The sequence below is a fragment of the Phoca vitulina genome, unplaced genomic scaffold, assembly GCF_004348235.1.
Source record: "Phoca vitulina isolate PV1807 unplaced genomic scaffold, GSC_HSeal_1.0 scaffold50, whole genome shotgun sequence".
Classification (NCBI taxonomy): domain Eukaryota; kingdom Metazoa; phylum Chordata; class Mammalia; order Carnivora; family Phocidae; genus Phoca; species Phoca vitulina.
The window spans coordinates 8204906-8228762 of record NW_022589753.1 but is presented as its reverse complement, the minus strand read 5'-3'; the positions used below and the strand labels follow the sequence as shown (position 1 = coordinate 8228762).

Here is a 23857-nt window from a genome sequence, read left to right as displayed (position 1 = left end):
GACGCCCTTCAACAGATGAATGGATAAAGAAGATGTGGTCCATATATACAATGGAATATTACTCAGCCATCAGAAAGGATGAATACCCAACTTTCGCATCAGCATGGATGGGACTGGAGGAGATTATGCTAAGTGAAATAAGTCAAGCAGAGAAAGTCAATTATCATATGGTTTCACTAATTTGTGGAACATAAAGAATAGCATGGAGGACATTAGGAGAAGGAAGGGAAAAATGAAGGGGGGGATATCGGAGGGTGAGACGAACCATGAGAGACTATGGACTCTGAGAAACAAACTGAGGGTTTTAGAGGGGAGGGGGGTGGGGAATGGGTTAGCACGGCAATGGGTATTAAGGAGGGCACGTATTGCATGGAGCACTGGGTGTTATACGCAAACAATGAATCATGGAACACTACATCAAAAACTAATGATGTACTGTATGGTGACTAACATAACATAATAAAATAAAATTAAAAAAAAAAAACTAATTGGCACAAGGACCCTAGGTGAGATGCAGATGTTTGTGCCTTAGACACAGACCCTGAGACAAGAACTTGGATGCAAGTAGTTTATTTGGGAAGTGATCCCAGGAAGCACAAATGAGGGAGAGTGTATTTATGGGTATGTTCCTACTGTGGGCAGCTGGGATTCAGTTTTGCCGGGGACCTGGTGGGAGCATTTAGAAGACACCTCAAAATTGTCCCTCTGAGGGGTGGGGAAGCTGAGATATTTACCTGCCATCTCTTCATTGGTTGAAGGTTGTCCCTAGGGGCGTAAAATTTTGGGCATTTCCAGAATGCCCTGCGGGTGGGCTGAACGAGTTCCCACAGCCACTGGAGAAAGCCACCAAGAAGAAAAGCCAATAGTGGAGAGATCTTTGAGGTGGGGAGTTATCAGTGCTGTAGGTGAACTCTGAAGTGGGCTGAAGAGAAATGAGGTGAGGCATCCACGGCATTTGCTACCATGGCAAACTGGCTAAGATTTTAAGATACAACCGAGGAAAACCAAAGGCGTACTCGAGTCCACTCCCCAGAAATTCTACTTTACTTTAGAATGAGGTGGACATCAGGGAAAATCAATATTTTTCTTTTTTTTCCTCTCCCTCTTTTCTTTTTTCTTGGATGAGCCAGCCAGTCAACTGGTTACCAGAATGGAGAGGGCCTGGCACAGTTTAATCCTAGTGACTGGGTGACCTATGAGCCCATGGAAGTGAAGACGTATGTGCTACTTTGGGCAGATGTCTGTGTCCTCATCAATAATGCTCACTGAGCACTTACTACTTGCCAGGCACTATGCTTACAAGCTATAAACGTGTTGTCTCGTTTACTTTTCTCAGCAACTTTCTGAGTTAAGTACCATTATTATTCCCATTCTATAGAGGAACAAATTAAGACTTTAATATGTAAAATAACTTGCTCATGATCTCCCAGTCTTGGGTCGTAGATGTGGATCATCTGGGTGGATGAGGGGCCAAATTCCAAACCCACATTTATGACACATGGAAATGAGCATTTAATCATTCTTGTAGGGACCAATGCCATTTAGAGGTTTTATCTAAGTGGGTAGTTCTTATCCTTTTAAAAGAGGCTTAAGAAGAAAATGATTATACTTTGTAATACCTACTAGCTGTTTCAGTTCACTCAGTGAGTATTAGTCGAATTGAGTTTATGTTAGATCCTACCTGCAACCAAAATATAGATGGGACTCTGCCACCCTTCAGTTCAGATCTTTTTTTCCTATTTCTCAGGAGAAGTTCTAACTTCTTACTGTGGGCTCCTTACTTCATGTCCTCGATGATCTGGTCTGTGCCTCCTCTCTAGCCTCCACCGTCTTACCTGTCCTCCCCATGACCTCCCTCTGGTCATGCTGAACAACTTGTCATTCTCTCTGTAGACCCTGGGCTTTTGCACTTCCTATTCTGCTGGGAACCACTTTGGCCAACTCTTAATCATTCTTTGTGAGTTAGCTCAACTGTCACCACCTCCAACGGCCAACCTCCATCCCCTGTAGTCTGGTAGCAATGTCTTCCTCCGAGTTTCACAACACCCTACACTTACTTACCATACGTTATATTATTATTGTCCTCTTGCCTGCCTGTCTTTCCCACAGACATGAAAACATGTCATTAAGACCTTAGGTTGGGTTTCAGCCTTGGCTCTGACATGTGTGTCCTTGGATAACATTGCTTCTCCTCTCTGAACCTTAATTTCCTCATCTGTAAAATGGGCAGTAAGCAAGGTAATTTATGTGGCACACAATGGCTGGCATGTAGTAAGTCCAATGTTAGCTATGCATCTTCAGGGCCGGTCTTCTTAAATCGATGTCAGTGAAGTGGTAGCTCTACCTAGACCAGTGCTTTTCAAATTTCTCTGCCTCATAACCACCTGGAGGGCTTGCTAAAACACACATTGCTGCCCTCCACCACGAGTTTTTGATCCAGTGCATATGGAGTGGGGCTTGAGAATTTGCATGTCTAATTAGTTCTCAGGTGATGCCGATGTTGATTGTTATGGGACCACACTCTGAGAACCCTAGGCTAGGTAGCTGGGGAGGGTGGATGTCTAATTAAAGTGATTGAACACTTGGGGCTAAAATAAACTCATACTAGAGAATAAGGCAACCCCCTCCCCAATGGATATGGCCATAGATTATCTATTAATATATCCATTCAGCCAATATTGTTGAGAATCTACTATGTCCAGGCACTGTGCTAGACATTGATGACAGAGCAGTGAGGGACACAGACAAGAAAGTCCCTGATGTTAATGAGTTCACAGTCTAATGGCCCTGTTGTGGAGGGCAGGGCATCATAAAAGTATGTGCCCCATCAGTCAGAATCGTTGGGGCGTGGTTGATCCGAGGAACCATTACCTTTAAAGACTGATGTCAATAATTGCCTTACTGTTTATTGCATCATTGTAGTTGCCTCTAAATAATCGATTTGCCAAAACAATAAATCAAAACTGATTATGGTAATCCCATAATCCCCCTGGCTGGAACTGTAGCCATCAATTGGTACTGGTCTTAGGGTGAAGTCAGCCCATGGAACATGGCAGAGCAGAGTCCAAAGAATCGGAGCCAGGCTGTGATATAACATATGTTAAATGATATGATAAATATCCTTACAGTTATTATGATTATTACTAGCCAATTTGAGTAGGAGTTTTCTGTTTTGGTGCCGAAAGTTCCCTATGACGTAATAGCTCTCCTTTACTAAGTGCTTATGATGCGCCAGCCACCAGCTCCACAAAGTAGGCATTATTCTAGTCCCATTGTTTAGGGAGGAAACTGAGAGGTTAAGTCGCTTGCTTGCCCGCTAGTTGGGTACAGAGACATGAGAGGTAAGGCTGGGTTATGGAGCATGAAGAGCTGGTGAGGGGAACTTAAATGCTTTGCGGTGACACCAACCTAAATGGTTTACAATCACACTACCCTTCCTTAAGCTTTGTCCAAGACTAAGCTGGTAAGAATGGAAGAACAAACCAACCAACTTTATTTTGGTCTGGTGGACTGGGAATCATGGAAGGCAGTTGACTTGCCCAGGTTGGCCCCCTCTTGTTCTAGTTCTCTTCATTAAATTTGACTACTTCCTAGAAGTTAATCAACAAGCACATTCTTAAGAACTTTTTTGGCCCAACCTCCTGGTTAGGGAGTGAGGGAAAAGGGCTTGGCTGGAGATGGTAGCGCCCTAGGTCCTAAAACTCCCCCATGTGGCCAGATTTCAACAAAAACATCCTTCAGCGAGAGTCAATCACGTAAGCAATGAGCTCCTTCTAGCAGCTGGGGGCCATTTTGTCAAGAAGTGCTCCTTTGGAGAGAGAGGGGAAAAAAAAGGCATACAGGTGCATGCTAGTGCCCTCATAATAAAATATAATAAAGGTGGCAATTAAGCTCAGTTAGAGGTATACAGCTTTAAATTAGATGATGTATTCAGAAAGCATTCTATAAACTGCAAAGTGCGAGAATGTGAGGCATTATTACAGTTATCCTTACTTCTGTGAAATCGCAAACAGGATGCTCTGTCTGCTATGGCAAGTTTAAAGGGCCAGGGGATGGAGAGGCTAAAATGAGCAGCTTTCTGGGGAAAGGAAACAGAGCCGCAAGGGTTAAACTCTCCAGAACACCAATTTATGCAAAGGGTTGGATCCCAACCGGCTCTCAGGCCAGCCCTAAGATCTGAATTACAAATTTACAGAATTTGCTGCTCAGTAAGTAATTTCTTTTCTCCCTAATGGAGCCCGTAATTTCCAGTGGGCCAGGGTCACTGTGTGTTCACTGATGGAGTGAGGAAGATCTAGACTGCAGAGGAGCCTCATTTCTACTCACCGTGCGACCCGCTGTTTAAGAAGGCTTCAAAAGGGACATTGGGATGATGGTTAAAACCAACCCTTACCTTCCTTACCATTCCGCAAAGCGCATGCCCTGTGTCTGCAACTTGGGTGAGTTGATCACTGAAATCATTTTCCTTTCCAAAGTTTTCTTTAAAGCTGGAAGGCTAGCTGATTTTCCCACTTAGGGTTTAAGATCCACGTGGGAGTGTTTGACATAAGAAATGACATTTGTCAGGCCCTAGATGTGGAAATGAGCTCCCTTCTGGGGGCAGGCACTGTGTGAAGGAGCCAGCAGGACACAGATTCCAGGCTCTTGGAGTCTAATTTAATGGGGCCCCATTGCATCTGGACCGTTTGCAAGCAAATAAGGGCAGTCCAGCTCCAGCTCAAGTGTGTGTGTGTGTGTGTGTGTGTGTGTGTGTGTGTGTGTGTGTAAATCCCAGATAATTTGCTTAAAGAGCAGGAGGATGCAACAAAACCCACAGAACTTAACTTTCTTTCTCTTTTCCTCCCTTTTGGGCATTTCTGGAGGTATGCCTCCCCTTCCCTAGATGATGAATTCACGAGGGACCTCACGGGCTGCTGAGAACAAGAGCGCTTTTGAATGAATTCTTTTATGGGTATCAGTCAAAAAGTCACCGTCTGCTGGAACTGGAAAGCTGCGTTTTTGTTTTTGTTTTTCCCCCAGGGGCGGCCGGTTCAGCTCAAAAGCTCAATTCTTGGAAGGGCCACTTCTTGACACGGGAGAAGACACACTTCCCTGTGCACCTAAAAATAAAAAGTAAATGAATAAATGAGTTTGTAAATTTTTAACGAGGCCCCTAGGCCCCCTCCCACGGGCCATAATGCCCTTTCAGCTGCAAGACGTGTTTTGTGTTTCGATGTTGTACACAGCTTTGCCGTCCAAGTGGCCTTTCTGGGCTCCATATTTGGAGGAACTTCAGTCCCTCAAGGCTTTTGAGACTCAAGAGCCTTCCAGAGCTCACTTGGGGGAGTTTCTGCTCTTTTATTTGTTTTTCGTTTTTTTTTTTTTTTTACAGGAGTTCAGCGGGTGGCATGGAATTTGGTATTGACTGTAAAGGCATCAGGAATGAGGTCCCAGCTAAAAAACGAAACAAAATCAAACAAACAAAAACAAACCCTCAAAACTCAAAGATGGGGTTTTATCGCGGTTCTGAGGCTACAACTAGCTTTCGAATCCCCCAGATAAGTCATTGTCTAAGTCTGCTCTGGCTTAAGTTTTCTTGCCTTTAAAAACAACAACAACAACAACAACAACCCCAAGCAATTTCATTAAAAGCTTGCTCTCTTTTTTGGCCAGGGCAATACGAAACCATTACAGAAAGTGTTGGCTGTGCAGAGAGGTTCTCAGCAAAAAAAACGTCATTGAAAAAGATTTTTAAATGTTTTTTTCCTAGGGAGGTGGGGGATGGGAGGGCTCCTTCTGCATTTAGTGACTCAGTCCTGCCCGGGGGCATTTCTCATCAGGGCCAAAAGCCCCTGTGCCCAGTGAGGTGAAACTTGCAAATGAAACTGTCACCTTCCTCAATGGACTAGGATGGCCCAGAGCTCACCAAAGGTCACACAAGGCGACCCCCCTGGTGTTCCGGGACAAAGGAATAAGCAGCTGCCTGGTTTTCTTGAATCGGCCCATGTTCCATGATGGTGTTGGTGGAGGAAAGTCACCCTGCCAGTAAGCTTCCCCAAAGGGCTTTTTCCTGATTTGTGCCAAGTTAAGCATTCAGATTCGAAGTGGCATGAGGTCATTCTCAACTGGGTGAGCCATAGACACTGATCTCCAGGTTTGAGCAGCAGGTCTGAAGAAGCTAAGGAAAGGACCTCTGATGGTTATTTGAAACCTAGCATTTGGCCATCCAAGCTGGGAGCTAGCAGTCCCCCACAGCAACGGGCCCCCCACATCTGGGAGATAGCATCTTTTTCCTGAACACATTTTCCAAATGCCATTTTTTTCTTTTGCCAAAGCCATGGTTTTATTTGCCTAACGCACAGACTTATCGGAAGAGTATATTCAATGTTTACTTCAGATCGTTGTGTGATGGATTTTTACAAGCCAGTGTGTATGTGCTGTTCTATCTGTATGTGTATGAATATGAATGCATACATGCATTTATTCTTTTAAGTAATATATAAGTATGAATGTCTACATACATTTCTCCATGTCAACTATGTTTATATGTATGGGTATAAATACGTATGTGCATATCTACAGTGGACATTGCCCAGGCACACATCCTCTAGCTTCCCACTTCCCAGCTCAGTGGGAGCACCTTACCTGTCCCACCACCTCCCAGGGTGGGCCGGGACTCATCAACAAGGGTACAAAGGCCGGCTCCCTTTGGCTCAAGGTAGAACCAACTGTAAGGTGCAATTCATGCTCCAGCACCCCCTAGGGGATCAGGATGAAACTCAACTCCAGCTGAGACCAATCCTTGCTCAGCTCCCTCCCTGCCCTGTTGTTCACTTCCTCTTTCCACCCGAAGGCCTCCTTCCACATATCACATGTTCCTGAATCCCTGTCTCAGGCTCTGTTCTAGGCAGCCGGGCTAAGACAGTACTTTTATATAAGTGCATGTGTGTATATGCAAATATATGTGTGCACACATTTGTATGTGCATGTGCCCATATACAAGGAAATCTAGGAGCATCTGGGAGGGAAGACAAGATGGAGGAAGAAGACTGATTTTATCCTGTGGAGGATAAAGGTGTCTCAGAGAGTACAAGAGACCTGCTTTAAAAGTTGAAAATTAAAAGATGCTTTAGATGTAAATGTATTTTTTTTTATTAAATCAGAAAAAGAAAAATACAGTATACATGATATCAGTCAATCATATGCTACTTTGAATTACATTTTAATAGACTCATGGTCCTATTTACTCCTCTGTACACGTATTAAAAAAACCTCGGGTATTTGAATAATCTTCCAAAAATTTTTATTAACTGGGGTTATGGGGAGGGCTTTATCAGAAAACATCCTGAGAACATTAGGAAGTTACAGACAGGCTTGAGATAAGCGTCAGACAGAACAGATGAGGCCAGCCCCCCAGCCATCTGAGAAGCATTAATAATGTAAGATTGCAGGGACCAAATCTTTGTTAGGGCTACAGGATGCAGGATTAAAATGGAGACCTCAGTGCCCCCTTGTGTTGCAAAGTAAACTTGCAACTTCATTTATTTGTTCTGTTTTTTGGTTTTTTTTGTTTGTTTGTTTGTCTTGAAGTTGTAATGTCACTGAGCTTCAAAAAGCAATTGTTTTCCCAAATCATTTCAAACCCTCTGCGGTCAATCTTTTCCCTTCTCATCAATAACTTACAAGGACCCTATTTGAAAAGCAACTCTTCTTCATTCCCTTTTCATTCCCCACACATTCCTTTCCAGGAAATTGGTAACCTCCCCCACGGAGCCCATGCTATCCCTCCTCGAAATGTGAACTTAAATGGATTTTTGTCTCTCCTCTTCGAGTTTAGAGGATGAGCGTGTATTTCCTACAAAGCTTTCTTCCTTCCAACAGGCATTCTTCTTCTGCCACTTACTTGCCACTGCCATTTTTCATAACTTACCCAGAATGCATTCCTCCACGCCCTCTACCTGCTGCCTGGCAACCATCAAGTCTTCCCACCTGACTGGTTCACCTGCTAAACCATCTTGACAGCTATTAACCGGAAAAGATTGGACCAGAGACGTAAATAATACACCTCGATATACAACAGCTCAGGCTTAATTTGTAGGCAGAATTTCATTTGATGGCCATTAGAAGAAAACTATGTACATGGAGTGGGCTCGGGGAGGAAATGGAGTAGGGAGAAGACATCTTGCTGGCAGGATAACTTGGTGGGAACTGTAGTGATTTGTTTACTTGGATTTGCCAACTGGTCCGATGGATACAGGGTCTGTTTGCACTTGGGCGTCCAACATCCGCTTTGGTCCCTGGAGAAAAATATAAAGAAGTTGCACCCTAATGAAAGTCTGAAATATCAAGAGCAATGACTGCCATTTACTTTGCACTTACTCCGTGCCAGGTCTCGTGCCAAATAAATATACCCTTTGCATGAGTGGTGGATAAAAGAATGGTCTCCAGCCAGATGTTGGAGTGCATTGCCCAGTTCTTTCACTTTCTAGCTCTGTGACAACTTGGAGGAATTACTTCACTCTTTAAAATCAGTTTCTTCATCTTTCCAATGGGGGAGATACAACTTATCTCCGAGGGATGCTCCAAGGTAAAGTGAGTCCCCCCTCTGGCCCCATGAGGCATGGACTTTGGGGATCAGAGGCATTCACGTCACCTTTGTCCTGCCCGCTGTCTCAGGCCTGCACTTCACGGGATACAACCAGCCAAGCCAAACCCACCCTCATCTGGTCCTCTCGCCAGCCCAGTGAGGAGGGCAGTGATGATTAACCCAGTTTTACAGATGGGAAAACAGGCTCTAAGATAAGTCAGGACCAGCTTATGTAGCGTTGCACGGGCCCCCCGACTTGGAATCTGGACCTCAGATCACCTGCTCTCCAGGCTCCAGTCTGGGTCCTGTCCACTCTTTCCAAGCCCTGGGTGGAGTAACTGAGCTAATTGTTCCCAGCCTCGGTTCAGCCTGTGCCCAGTGGAGAGGGCCAAAAATGATAGGTAGGGGACTCTGGGAGAATAAAGAATAGGCTCTATCTTCTTTCCAATCACCATTGGCTCCCCGGTAAAACCTGCAGATTGGCCTGCACGGAATCCTAGCACTACATGAAGGCGTCGGGGACCCGCGACAGTGGGAGAGATGAGAGCGCCATCAAGTGGGTGGCTCTTGGGCAAGATGGGGGCAGGGGGCCTACTCCCCCTCCAATCAGAGCTCCATGTTGATCAAATAGATATGTTTCTATAGACACATTTATGTGTGTATACACACATACGCACACGCACATACACCCGTGAAGGTTCTGACGTTTCCTTTGTCAACCGAGTCCCTCTGCTCAAAAACCAAATGCTTGCAAACAGTGGCACTTGATGAGTTCTAAAGGCTTCCTTCCAGTTCTTTTCAGACGCTGCACGAAATGCCAAGGAGGCTGCTCCCTGTTAGAATCCAGGCAGTATGACGAAGGATGGGGGGGGAGGGAGGAGCAGAGCAGAGAGGATCTCACCCGCAGGGCAAAGATCAAGCAGGGATTGGCAAGCAGTGAATTTGGGAACTGACTGGGGCAGATGGTTTTGGGCAAGGAAAGAGGGAGGTGGCATGTGGACAGAGGGAGAATGAATTGCAAGGAAAGGAGTCCCACGGTGGGTTTAAGGTGAGAGCAATGTGGGCTGATGTCCCACCTTTGCAGGAGGTCAGGTTCCGGTCCACATACAAGGTCCAGTGTATTTGCCGGGGAAATGATAGCATCCACTATGGAACTCCTGCTTCGTGTCAGGTGCTGGACCCCTTAGGACATACATGCATTTGATTCCCCAGGAATCCTAGAATGTTGCTGTCATTATCACCTCAGCTTTGCACAGGGGAAACTCGAGGCTCGGATGGGGTTAAGTGACTAACCCAAGGCCACAAACCTAGGAAGTGGTAGGTCTAGCACTCCAGTGAAGCTGTCTAACTTCTCAGCACGGGCTCCCGGGCACTGCTCTGTTCTTTTTTTTTTTTTTTTTTTAAGGATTTTATTTATTTATTTGACAGAGAGAGAGAGAGCACAAGTAGGCAGAGAGGCAGGCAGAGGGAGAGGGAGAAGCAGACTCTCCACTGAGCAGGGAGCCTGACGCGGGGCTCGATCCCAGGACCCTGGGATCATGACCTGAGCTGAAGGCAGCCGCATAACCGACTGAGCCACCCAGGCACCCCCTCTGCTCTGTTCTTTCCAACTGCCCTACGTGCTGTTTGGCCATCTCTGGGCTTCTCAGCTCCAGCCCCCTGACACTTGGGCTCTCCCACCTCCATCAATCAGAGGTCACCAATACCCACAGATATTCAGGGACTGGGACAATCAGGAATGATCAATTGGTTTCAGGCAGTTTGCTTCATGTACCTGCCCCATCTCTGTCACAACCTGAAGGTTAACTCCAGCCCCATGGCTCTTCTGTGCACCGTGGGACATTTAGCAACATCCCTGGTCTCTACCCACAACATCCCAATAGCACCTATTCCCAGTGGTGACCATCAAAATGGTCTCTGGACATTGCCAAATGTCCCCTGCATAGAAAATCACAGGTTCAGAACTACCGGATGAGATCCATCCTGTTAGATCCAGGGATTTTGTGTGTAAGGAGATATGCAGAGAGCACTCCATGAGCCTCTGACCAAAAAATAAAATAAATAAAATAAAACCCAGAAAACAACCAAAAACCACCAAGAAAGTGAGGAACTGACTGGGCCCGTGAGCTCAGAATCTTTCCAGAACAGCACCCTCCCCATGCGGTACACCACCCCGGGCACTGTGGCTTGGCAGGGAATGGTTCAACCAGAACTTTGGGCAGAAAAAAATGCATAGTCAGTTTGGAAATGTCTAGAAAAGTGTGATAAGGGTTTACACTCCTCTCCAAGGAACTGGAGCAGAGAATGGAGACAAGTTTTCTAGCAAAACCACTCAAAGCATGATCAGTCTTTTAGCCCACCCCCCTCTCCCCTCCACTTTGATGGTTGGTCTCCAGTCTTCATCACCTCTTAAAAACCGGAGAGGGCTTTACACCAGAGGCTTGGGAGTAGGAGAGGGGCTCTGTACCAGGGCTTCCCATTTCCAAACAGCCTCAAACCATGACTTCTAGCACTATCTCACGCTGAGGTTCTGTACCCATACCTAGACACACTGGCCAGAGGGAAATACGATGGCATTCATCCATAAAATAAACATGGGGCCTGAGAGGCTGCATTTCTAACAGGTTCCCACAGATGCTGTTTGGAGACCAAACTTGGGCCCAGGGGAACCATCGTACTCCCCCACCTCCATCGATCAGAGGTCACCAATACCTACAGATGTTCAGCGACTGGGACAATCAGGAATGATCAATCACTTTAGGGCAGTTTGCTTCAGGTATCTGTTCCATCTCTATCACAACCTGACGGTTAACCCCTGTTAACTCCAGCCCCATGGCTACTGTGAGTGTGATTTCCTTGTCCTGCCCCATGGGCTCAAGCCACATTCCCGTGAGTCCTAGGTGTGACTTCACCTGTTTCTCCTCCTAGTGGATGCTTGACCACCTTGCTTATCTTTTGATTAATGACCTTCAGACTCTCCTCATTTGCCAGGATTTACATTATCCCAAATATAAGAAAACATTTACTAGTGCCATATTTTCTCCATCCATTCCTCCATTCATTCAACAAACCCTTCTTGGGTGTCTACTATGCTCTCGCCACCGTGCTGGGGAGGACAGCACATCTGCCCATGACAGTGTGGTCACTGCCCTCCAGTCTAGGGGAGGAGACAGAGAAGAACCAAACAGACACACACAAAATAACCCAGAGGTTAATTAATTACAGAATGTCTGGCCTCCGCTCACCCTGGACTAGGCCTCTCTGGAAGGAAGGAGCTGATTTTTAGTCACCTCCGTATACCCACCACCCAAGGTCAGGTTCAGAGCAGTTTCCTGATTTAAACATTTCAAGGCTCCCTTTGGCCACAGGTGAATCCTGATGCTCCTCATCACCTGTTCCCCACCTTGCCTCTGTCCTCCTATGCCTTCTTCTGGCAAGACTGAATTTCACTTCTCTGCTGTCTCTCCATTGCCTGGAACACACTGGTTCTTCAGGCCTCCCCTTGCTTCCTCCTCCACAGGCTAATCTGAGGCCCCACCTTAGAGGTCGTCTTCTCCGAGAAGCCTTCCCTGACACTCCTTTCAACCCCTCGGGGGGGAGTGTCACATCCTCACACTCAGGCTCCCCCGTGCCTGCCTTCTGCCTCCCTGCTCTTCACCCGCTCAGTATCCCTGCCCCCAGCCATCGGCACCGGAGTGTCCGGCCGAACAGTGAAGCATCTGTCCAGCCTGCTCTCCGAGCCCAGCACAGCGCCTGGCATACAGCCAGTCCTCCAGCAATATTTCTGTGACAGAGGTCCAGGCCAGTCCCACCTTGAAGGCGTGAACCACACTCCTGGCCCAAGAGCCTAGAAAGAGGTGATGAACGATCCACCTACCAGGCCCTTAAAGAAGCCCCCGAGGGACTGTCGCCGCTTCTCCTGTCTCTTTTGGGACTTGTCCCCATTCTGCAGCGAGTTCGCCTCCCCCGCGGCCGGTTCCACACACTGGACCGGTTCTTTGGCTTCCTGCTTGTTGCTCTTCTGCTTGTTCCCCTCAGCCGCCACCTTCTTGTCCTTGGAGGAGCTCTCTTTGCCCTTCTGGTCTGCTCCCGCCGGCTCCGGCTCTGGGGATGTGATCGCCTTCTCCGGTGAGTCTGACTTCTACAGCAAGTTCAAACAAAATTCATGTTTAGGAGCTATAAGACAACGCTCAGTAGCAGGGAAATAAGTATGTCAGAACAGAGGTGTTCAAGTGTTGGATGGGGTCTACGTATTCATGAGTCCTGGGTGAAATTGAAAAAAAAAAATAAGAAAAAGGTGCAAATACTTATGACTGTTCAAGGTCACAGTAGGAGACATTTATTTGTTTATCTAAAAATTTATTAATGCTTTCCCAGCAAGCATTCTTCTCTCCTCCTTCTGGGACTAGAACTTGGGTTTTCCTTGGAGAACTACCCTTTTCTCTCCTTTATTCTCCTTGGAGAACTACCCTTTTCTCTCCTTTATTCACCGTGGTTCAGACAAATTAATTCTGCCCCTGGACAAAGGCACAGGACTCAGGCCTGGTCAGTCAGAGCCATGCACGTGATCCGGCTGCTGTGATTGGTTCAGGATGGCTGAATGCAGATAAAAACTGAGCCAATCACAGAACCTTGCTAAGTCAACCAAGAGAGAGGTCTGTCTACTCTCCATTGGATTCCAAACTGTGAAGATAAAAGCCTGGAGCTTCCAGAGCCAGTGACATTTCCAGGAAAAATCTGCTTGAAAAGGAAGCCAATAGAGAGAAAAGCAGAGCTGAGAGATGAAGAAAGAGAGAGGGAGAAAGAACCCAGGTGCTGACAAGCTCACATATGCCCCTGGATCTAGCTGTTCCTGAAACCCTTCTGTGCTTAAGCCAGCTCTGAGAGGGTTTCTCCCACTTAAAACCACATGTGACTCTTTTCTTGGGATGCCTATTCCTTTTTTCATGGTTATGTCTATCTTAGTTTCTGGTGTGAAACTGTTCTTTTGTTTATAAAACAGTGGTGAGAGAAGATGAGTGTTTTGGTTATGTCTATCTTAGTTTCTGGTGTGAAACTGTTCTTTTGTTTATAAAACAGTGGTGAGAGAAGATGAGTGTTTTAAATTTTGAATGTACATCTTTCATGCTGAAGAGAAATTTTTGCAATCCTACTTGGTTCCTACAGTTTGGAAGGATGAAGCTGTAAAATCCAAAATTCTAGAAAATGCTAGGTAAATTACAGATAACAAAATATCTGTAAAGCAAAAGCCTTTTCTCCATAACTTACTTGAACTGAAATTACTATAGGGGCCAGACAGATGAAATAAAAACATGACGGAGGGCAGGGGTAAGAATAATCACATAGAGACCTTATTTCCCCAGTTGGGAGAGCAATGTAAGAAATACTTCTCTAGTGTAAGAAAAACACCAGTTCAAGCAATGCTGGCTTTGATGCTGGGGAGAAAATTGGAGCGGCGGGGAGGATTGTGGTGAATTGTCACAGGCCCTGTCCAAAGGGGCAACAGCTGCTCAGACCCAACCAAGATACTATGTAGGATTGCAGTCCCAGCGCTGTCAAGTCTTCTATTTTTCGCATAGAAACTTGAAAACAGCCACAACACCAGCAACCCCGTGGGCCACATTTGACCCGTGGGCCACATTTGACCCGCTGAATATATGTTTACAACTTCTGATTTGTAAAAGTGATAGATTGTTCCCGAGTGAAAAAGTTCTTGGACAAAGTTGCAGTTTGATGGAGAAAGTGATAAGCAGAGAACTGTCATTTCTCATCAGTATCAATATACCCCTTAGAAATAAGCAAGAAGACAGAAGATGCCCCGGTCCCAAAAGCCTCCCGAGGGCAGAATTCCTTGGAGAAAGGAAACATCCAACATTGAGTCATTCCAAGAAGCTCTCCTGCCACCACCCACTCTGATTATTTCCGTCGGACCCCGGCTGCCGAAGTTGTAGCAAATGCGAAGTAAGATATAGATGCCCAAATGCAACAGAGAGCCGAGAGCAGATACCCCGGTACAGTGAGACAGAAACTCCCACCACGAGGCTCTTCAGAAAGACCACAGACCATTTGAACACCCTGGTGACTGTTTTTGTTGCATAGAAGATGGTAAGATCCAGTTATTGGCTAAGGGCTTCGTGTTTGGAGTCAAAAGAACAGGGCGTGGTCCTGGTTCCATCACATCCTTGCTGTACGACCTGGAAGAAATCATTGGCTCTCTCAGCTTCCTCATCTGTGTGGGAGCAACAAAAGATGCCCGTCATACCTCATGGTGGTCTGAGGATTAAAGCCTGTACCACATGGTGTCTGGCCATGGAGAAGGCCAAACATCAAGGGACCGGTCTTCTTGTTTGGTCTGGGAGAGAGGGGGTTCCAGGACATGCAACTTAATTTTAAAACCACAAAGTCCCAGGCAAACTGGGGAGAGTCGGGCAGCCTGACCCAACATTGCCTGCAGAGATTCTTTCTGAGAGATTCTTTCTGTGTGGCTCTGAGAGCCAGGTACAGACCAAGGACTCAGGAAATACTTGTTAAATCGAGTGTCCCTGTGCCTCTCCAACCTTGTCTCTTATTCCTCTCCCCTCTGTTCCTTCTGCTCTAGACACATGGTCTTCTCTTCTTCCTCAAACAAGCTTATTCTCAAAAAAAGGGACTTCACGTTCGCTGTAACTTCTGCTCAGTATGTTTGTAGGGTTTGACAGGATTGCTGCTTCTTTGCTGTCAAGTCTCAGCTCAGATGTCGCCTCCTTGGAGACGCAGTTCCTGTTTAGACAGTCTAAAGAAGCCCGACCCCTCTCTGACAAAACACTGCTGTGTTTTCTTTATGTTTGCCTTAATCTTGGGGATTTCTTGGCTCACTTGAGAACGTTCCGCCTGCCTCTCTCTGCTGGAAGGGGAGCTCCAGAGAACAAAACTCTTCTGTCTTCCATGGCTTTATTCCCAGCACCTCATCTGACACATAGTAAGTCTCCACCAACATGGGTTGAATGAATGGCCAGCAACTCGCCTTCCAGATGTTTCTACACTATTTCCCTCAGCAAATCACTGTGAGGTGGGGAGTGAGAAGTGCCCACACATCAATAGCTTTCACAGGACATTGATTTTTTTTTTTTTTTTTCAGGAGGGGAGCTTTCAATGGATCAGGTCCATTTACCACAGGGTTACGCCATGCTATTAGGCTTAAATGTTCTTCTTAATGGCTTAGAAACTAACTTCTGAAAATAACAGATGGCTGGTTCCTTATATTCAGAGTAAGCTAAGAATCTAAAACTGTGTGATGATTGCTGTCATTAAATGTAGATGATTTAAAATCTTTGCTTGGGATTTGACTCTCTCAGAATTTATAACAGAAATTATTCTCATCCAAATCATTGGAGTGTATCCTCCCCTGGAACCCAGTGATGCTGGCAGGAAGTCGGAGGACAAGGTCATGGAAACATCCCATTTGATTCAGACCTTGGAAGCATACCTAGACCAGGAGGTGCCTGAGGCTTCTTCTTCTGGAATCATCAATCAAGACTTTTATAACCCTGAGAGGGCAAATTGGAAAGGAACAGAGAATGTCTCTCCCCACCCCCAAAATTCAACTAAGCACTTATCATCTCTCCAAGATTACACATCTGTCTCCTCAAGTCTGGATCCAGGGCCCTCTAATGGATTCTCAGAACACTCCTAGGTGAGTGTAAATAGAATGAGGTTTCTAGCTCACTCTGATTTTCACTGACTTCACTTACATTTTAGAATTGCTAAGATGATTGGCATCACTGTTTCACATCAAGATCCTAGACAAAATGTACAATTATATCTAAATGTTTCATATTGAATAAAGTAAATTTATCATATTTCCAAGGTAGTTAACTTCAGGATTTTTGGTTCTGAAGTGGTCTAGAGAATGAGTTTGGGGCCAGGTATAGTCATAAGTTGAAAAAGAAAAACAAAAATAATTTGAGTGTAGCAAAAAGCAATATATTCCCTGTTGAAATATATGGGCTAATCCAATTATTATGGAAATAGAAATGTCATAAATTATTTATAGTCATTGCTGTCCATTTGTGTGTGTGTGATATGAACAATACACTAGGGTGGTAATTTCCTATCGGTGGCATAATAGTAATAGTAACAAAATAATAGCAACTAGTATGCCTTCATATGTTGAAGCCCTAACCCCCAGTGTCAAAGTATTTGGAGTAAGAAATGATTAAGGTTAATTGAGGTCATAAGGATGGGGCCCTCATCCAATAGGATTAGTGTCCTTGTGAGAGCTGCCATGTGAGGACACAGCAGAAAACAACTGTTGGAAAGCAGGAAGAGAGTTCTCCTCACCAAGAACCATGCCAGCATCCTGACCTTGGATTTTCCAGCCTCCAAAACTGTGAGAAGATAAATTTCTGTTGTCAAACCACTGAGTCTATGGTAGTTTGTATGGCAGCCCATGCGGCTTCACGTAGCGACTAACATTTATTGAGTCCCCGGTACTAGGACTGTTCCAGGGACCGTACGTGTGTTGACTCATCTAAGCATGACAATGCCACGAGGCAGTCCTTTCCCAGCTCCATTGTAGAGAGGAGGAAACTGAGGCACGGAGAGATTTGGTAAGCTGTTTTTAGTCACACAGCTAAAAAGTAGCAGAGCCAGGGTTCAAACGTAGGCAGTCTTGAGCCTGCAACTCATGCTCTTAACCAGTTCTCTGTATTGCAAACATTAGTAGAAGAATATTTGAGGACATTTTTGTGAAGGTGTATTTCTAAGTTAAGAAAGAGTACAGGTTATAAAACGGTGTTGAGCATGAGATGATCCCATTTTAAAAAAAGGAAACGTGTAGTTATAAAAATGTCATAGCTATGTTTCTTTAGAATGGAGAAAATAATGGAAAAAAACCCACATGATCCCATGTCTTTCACCTACTTTTTTTTCAAGAAAGAGCTCCTGCTCTACGCCAGGCGCTATGCAATGTGATAGAAAAATAAAAGAGGCTCCTCCCTCGCTCCACGGATGCTCCAGACACGGAAAGGAACAGGTAGAGGAGACATAACTAACAGACAAATGACTCATTACAATGTGTGATAAATTCCATGAAGTGAAAGAACAAGATGCAATGATGATGGGCAGAAATAGAACATCTCCTTGAGGAGGTGACATTTAGGCCAAGACTTGAAGGACAGGAAGGGATTTGCCATGTGGAGAAGACAGAAAAGCATGTGTTAAATGAAATAGCCGAGAAACTCTAGCTTGTTCATGCATGTATCCGCAGAGCCCAAGATAGTGCCTGGCATACAGCAGGTGCTTAATCTAGAGATGGTAGATGAGTTGTCTGTGGCTGAGAATTGCATTGGCAACTAGGCTGGAAAGAAGTGAGAACATGCAAGCTAAACCCACCACCAAACAGAGTTGACGTGTCACTTACTTGATAGCTGGAGTCTTTCCCATTTATTTCTTCTGAGTGGGTGATCCCTCCATCCCCTTTCACTGACTAAAATAACAAACAGACAATGGCCTTTCAGCTACCATGAGCACAGCAACAAGGGGAATGCAAGGGGAGTTCTGAAATGGATGACCTCATTCATTCATGATTGAGATTTGGGGTCAAGACAAATGGAAGACCAGCTAGAAATGTACTACTCATGAGATACGCAATTTCCATGTGGCTTGTAACCACAGTCCGATTATATTCAAGTGTTGGTTTTCCCCAAATAACAACAACAATGGAAGTCTTAAACCCTGGAATTAGGTAATTCTGGGATAAAGAAATGATGACCAAAATGCTGATGTTGGAACCAAGAGGTGGTGGGTCATGTTGAATGAATGAACGACTAAACCGTTGGTAGCCTTCTATTGGTAACATTTAGGTGGTGGATGTTTCCTTGTATTTTTTTTTTCCCCTCGCAGAGAGGTGGGGTTTGTTGAATATCCTACTTCCCATTTTTCGTAACTGCTGTGGCCTGTGGCATCAGTGATAGGGCTGGATGGGTTGAATTCACAGCTTTGGCTCCTGAAAGCACACGCTCAGTGAAGGGTTCCCAAACCGCGATCCCAGGGCCACAGCCTCAGCATCACTTTGGAGTTTGTTAGAAATACCAATTCTTGAGAACCACGCCAGATCTACTGAGTCAGAAACTCTCGGGGTTGGGTGGGGGGATGAGCAACAAGCCCTCCGGGTGATTCTGAAGCATACTTGAGTTTGAGCATCACTTTTTAAAGCTAACTGGCATAGACAAATGCAGACCAATACCGGGGCCTGCGGTCTCAGCTGCGGATTCAGTAATGCTCTGTGCCTGACGCTTGATAAAGTACCTAAGAAATCTGGTAATGAACTGCCTAGTTCTTATCAACGATGTTGCCTGGGGTTTAATTCCCACATATTTGGTCATTGCTTATCGTCTCCTCCTCCTCTGCTGGAGGAGGGGAGTGTAGGAAATGGGGGTAAGCAATGTGGGGCAAACAGGAAGACTTCAGCTCCCACTGTTATGATCTTAGCTGTTCTGTCAGCAGATGGCAAGAAACTGTAGCACCTGCATCGAGAACAGGTAAGAACATCAAAGGCACTCAAATAACCTTTTGACTGATTAATATTATATGTCTCTTAGACGATGGACTCTGAGAAACAAACTGAGGGTTCTAGAGGGAGGGGGGTGGGAGGATGGGTTAGCCTGGTGATGGGTATTGGGGAGGGCACGTTCTGCATGGAGCAGTGGGTGTTATGCACAAACAATGAATCATGGAACACTATATCTAAAACTAATGATGTAATGTATGGGGATTAACATAACAATAAAAAAAATTAAAAAAAAATATTATATGTCTCTTAACCTGAGGTATGGTGCTCATATTAGTAAAGATAATGAAAATTATTATTCATGAAATCTAACCCTTAGTGGAGTGCTTACTAAAGGTCAGGCAGTGTGCCAGATGAGATAATAACCCTCACTAGTTCATTTATTTATCATGCAGAACCTTAAGATGGAGGAATCATTTTATTTGCCTCATTTTACAGGCAAGAAAATGGAAGCTCAGAGAAACCAGCATGGGTCACGGAACTAGCAGGTTAGGGAGCAAGGATTTGACACCAGGCAATGACTCCGTCTCCCATACTCTTAACCACCTCTCGGTACTGTCCCTCCAAGGTAGGAGCCACCATTCAATGAACACATTTTTTATTAAACATCTACTATGAAGCCCCCTAATTAGGAAAGATAATAAGGGCTTGGATAAGATGGAGGTTGATAAATCTCAAATAGGGAGGAACATGCCCATCCTCAGAGGTCAACCACGCTCGTCTTTAAATACTACTTGGTGCCACTAAGATTCAGAAGTCTTGACGAGGACTGTCAATGGTTTAACACAGTATGGCAATTTCTAGGTCTTGTCCTGCCTCAGAAACAACCTTTACAGAGCTTGTCATAAGGTAGAACCTTGATACATGCTTCTTGATTGGTTAGGAATGGAAGAAATCTTTCTTCAGCCCGAACCCCTGGTGTCTGGAAGTTCCATGTGCTTTTCTTAGGGACATCACTGTCATGGGTTTCACCAAGGTGTTCAGCCCAGAGGCAAATAAGGATCTGTTTGTCCTCTACATATACTTTAGATCCATTTGGATGGAAAGTGGTTTTGTCTTCCTCTGGGTCTTCTGCATTGTTCTACAAGGGCCAGTCTTGCTTGAGAACATTTAGAAAAAGAAGTGGACTCTCTCGGCTATCATTTCTCTCCCTGTAACCAGCTCTGTCAGCCTCCTCATTGCATTCAAAGGTTTTGCCATATTGGGATTTCACTGGCCTCCAGAATTCAGGCTGTCATTAAGAGCCCTTCCTACCCAAACACATTCCCTAGTGTCCTTTAGAATATGGCGTCACATCCTCATTAGCTGGCCTTTGGGGAATGCTGAATGGCAAAACCAGCCAAACAAACAAAATGGCTTTTTAAGCAAAACGTCAGTGGAGATCAGGAGGCAGGCACGGCCCCTGGTGCCACCTTCCTGCCCAAGAGAGAGAGATTTTTTAACTTCCCTCTAGTGGTTTCAATTTGATATCTGTTAGGTCCTCTGCCAGTTTAAGGTTTAAATCTGCTTTCTTCCCCTCCCTGTCTTTGCTAGCCCTTGGAGGAGAATTTGGATTGAATCAAAAGTCTTTCTCGGCAGCAGTGGACCTAGGTTAGCATCCGGAAAACAGCCCCTCCGGCTGTTAGGGAGATCATTGCAAAGAAGTTCAACTTCTTCTTCTTTAAAAAAGAGACTATCTCAAGCTTTTCTATGATTTTCCTCTGTTATTCATTTTGAGGCATAAAAAGCTGTATATATGCCAAGGTGACTGCGTGCTGAGTTTAGACTAAGGGTCTTAATAAGTCCCTAGTACCTAAGTCCCTTCCTCTCTTTGTTTTCTATCATTCTTTTTTCTTTGCTGAGTCCTCTTTTATTTTTTATTTATTTATTTATTTATTTATTTATTTATTTATTTATTTTTAAGATTTTATTTATTTATTTATTTGAGAGAAAGAGAGAGAGACAGAGAAACAGCATGAGAGGGGAGAGGGTCAGAGGGAGAAGCAGGCCCCCCACCGAGCCGGGAGCCCGATGTGGGACTCGATCCCAGGACTCCGGGATCATGACCTGAGCCGAAGGCAGTTGCTTAACCAACTGAGCCACCCAGGTGCCCTGCTGAGTCCTCTTTTAGAGACCAAGTCAAATAGTTCATGTTGGGCTCTGTATTCAAAGGACAATAACCACAGAAGCTCATTTTCTCCAGCTGTCAAAAATAGAGTTACCATTTAAAGGACCCAAATTTTTTTCAGGGACTACCTAATACTTTAAAGAACAGTTCGAAGACTACCAAGCAATTTTAGAGCTTTTCTAGTTCATTACTGATCAACTTTCTTCCAGGGGTTTATTTTTATTCGTGAGAGCCAAAGGTGAAGCATCTCAGGGCATCCAGCCCGCAGTGTTGGGATGGAATCTGGTTGTGACATCCAAGCTTTGCCTATTAATAAAGTCATTTTTATTTCTTTCATTGTGTCATGTATTCTAATAGCTTGATACTCTGAGGAGCATTTGAACCCTCTCCAACGTGTATCACTTAGATATTCAAAGTTCTAGCGGAAATGTTTGGTGGGCAGTTCGCATTTCTTTGAAAGGTGTGCGAGTGTATTTTTGGTGGAGATCTAATTCAACCGAAGTTGAGATTTAAAAGAAGAATTGGGAAGATATGTTAATTTATTGTGCGGGATTGTTTACTAGGTCAGCCTCATTGTTACACAAATCCAAGGAACTGGACCTGCTAGAAATTTCCAGAATCAACAAAGGCCATGAGTCCAACCTTCGTGTTTCACCAAGATGCCCACTTCAAACAGAACTGGACAATCAGACAAAATTACACAACCAAGGCAAATCTCAGTTTAGTGACAAACATATTCAGAAAACGTACATCCGAGCTTTATGTAAGTCATGTATTAATTCTCCTCTCTCTTGCCTTGTTGTAATTTCAGGTGATTTCAGATGACTGCAGAAAACACTATGAGGAGAATCACAAAAATGGAGCTGTGGCTGTCCTTTCTCCATGTACTCTCAAAGAAAATCAGCTGCCAGGAGCACAGAAAGTCACAAACACATCTAAGTACAGGGGATGAGCTTTAGAATCAACAAACACCTGAGTCTGAGTTCTGGTGCTGCCATTTTCCAGCTCTGTGACCCTGACCGAATCACTTAAACACACTGAGTCTACACGCCCTTCTCTGCACGGTGGGACGGGAATGTGTTGCATGGAGTGTTTAGGCTAATAAATGAGCTAAGGCATGCACTGTGCTAGGATGGTGCTGGCCAGGCCACTGGCACATGATACATACACAGTAGCTAGTATCATCATTACTATAATTATTAACCGAGAGTGCCAAGTGACCACAGAATCTCCTGTAAGGGTAGAAAGGAACACAGGCTGCTGCGGAGATAGAAATTGCCCAGAGAAACACTACTTTCAGAAACCTCCCGAAACACAACTCTGTTTTCATAGTCAGTACTTGGGGCAGAATGGGAGATCAAGAACTTGAGCTGGAAGACTCCTGTTTTTGTTTTTTTTGTTTTACAGTCACCATTACAAACCATCCTCCTTTTTCCTCCAGATGGTCAATTTCAACAGGTTTTGTTAGATTTCTAGATTGAAGGTAAGCAATGGAAGACCGTGATTTCCTGGCTGTATCCTCATTTGGATCTTATATGTGCTCAATATGAAAGCTCACCGTCCCTCTCTGTGCCTGAGAACATGATTCCAACAAAGAGCTTCTTACAAAATGAATGGTCTAAAGAAAGACAGGAGGAGGATTAAATGAAACAGTAGGTGACAAGCGTTCAGAGGAGAAAAGCACTTTTCAAGTACAGGGTGTTATTAATATTGACAAATTATAAATCTGTATCTCTATATTCCCATCTACCACCGTATGGTTTCATCTGCCTACCTGGTTTGTGGGCACATGAATAGAGTTCTCCACCCACTCACTTTATAAAAATATACTGGCACTTCAAATATCCAATTTCTTGACATACACTTGAATTAATACATATAAGAATCTTTTTCTATTTAGGGCATGACAGATGTCTTAGCTACTCTTTGCAATTATTTTGAAAATCTGTAGGAGCCCATAGGATTTTTGTGAAGTGATAGAACTACCTGTGTTGGATGCAGTGCAAGGACTTAGGGGACTCTATTTATTTCTCCTGAAATATACTTATTTTTCCTGAAATAAGATTATTTAAAAAATGATATTCTTTCCATTTCTATTTTTTGTGAGAGGTTAATTTCTAGAAAGAAAAAGATCTCTTTAGAAATAACCTGGGCAATGCATTTATTTTTTTTAAATATGCAACCATGAGTCACAGTGCCATGGGACAGCAAAATATGTTTTCTGAGAGAAATTTAAGGGAGGCCAAGGCGAGGAGGTAGAAAATCAAAAATGATTTGATGAATGGAGACATTGATTATAAAACAAGGGTGACACATTTACAATTGAGCTTCCTCTTCTATTGAATCAATTATTTTAAAAATAACTTATATTTTTCTAACAATATATAACATCATTTTGAAACGTTCACTTATTTGGCTCAAAAAATAAAAAATGAAAACCTCAGTGATGAGTCAGATGTTGTCTCGATTTTCAAGCCCTGAGAGGAAGGGTTGGTTTGGTTTTGCTTTCTCCCGCATAAATATGGACTTTAAATTAGTTTGGAAGTCATGCAATGTTAGCTCAAAGTGTTTCCTGAAACGATTGCTGAAGCCAACTTCCAGGAATGCATGCTGTGGGGGATATTAGCACATGTGC

At 44.4% G+C, this 23857-nt stretch overlaps 1 protein-coding gene across 11 annotated transcripts in view; it reads right to left on the bottom strand.

Annotated features, from left to right (window-relative positions):
- Positions 1 to 488: 488 nt before the first annotated feature.
- The window catches only part of BCAS1 (breast carcinoma amplified sequence 1), a 91015-nt gene continuing 67646 nt past the window's right edge, over positions 489 to 23857 (bottom strand). For 3 of the 11 annotated variants that reach the window (XM_032387792.1, XM_032387796.1, XM_032387798.1), the window contains 3 exons: positions 12444 to 12707; positions 8206 to 8276; positions 491 to 5099 (listed from right to left, as the gene is read on the bottom strand). In XM_032387792.1, the coding sequence (XP_032243683.1) occupies positions 5036 to 5099; positions 8206 to 8276; positions 12444 to 12707 (399 nt within the window). In that variant the 3' untranslated portion in view covers positions 491 to 5035. Of the gene's footprint in view, positions 5100 to 7438; positions 8277 to 12443; positions 12708 to 17966; positions 18033 to 23857 lie in introns of those variants that run through there. The other 8 variants (XM_032387797.1, XM_032387799.1, XM_032387800.1 and 5 more) reach the window with 4 other exon arrangements.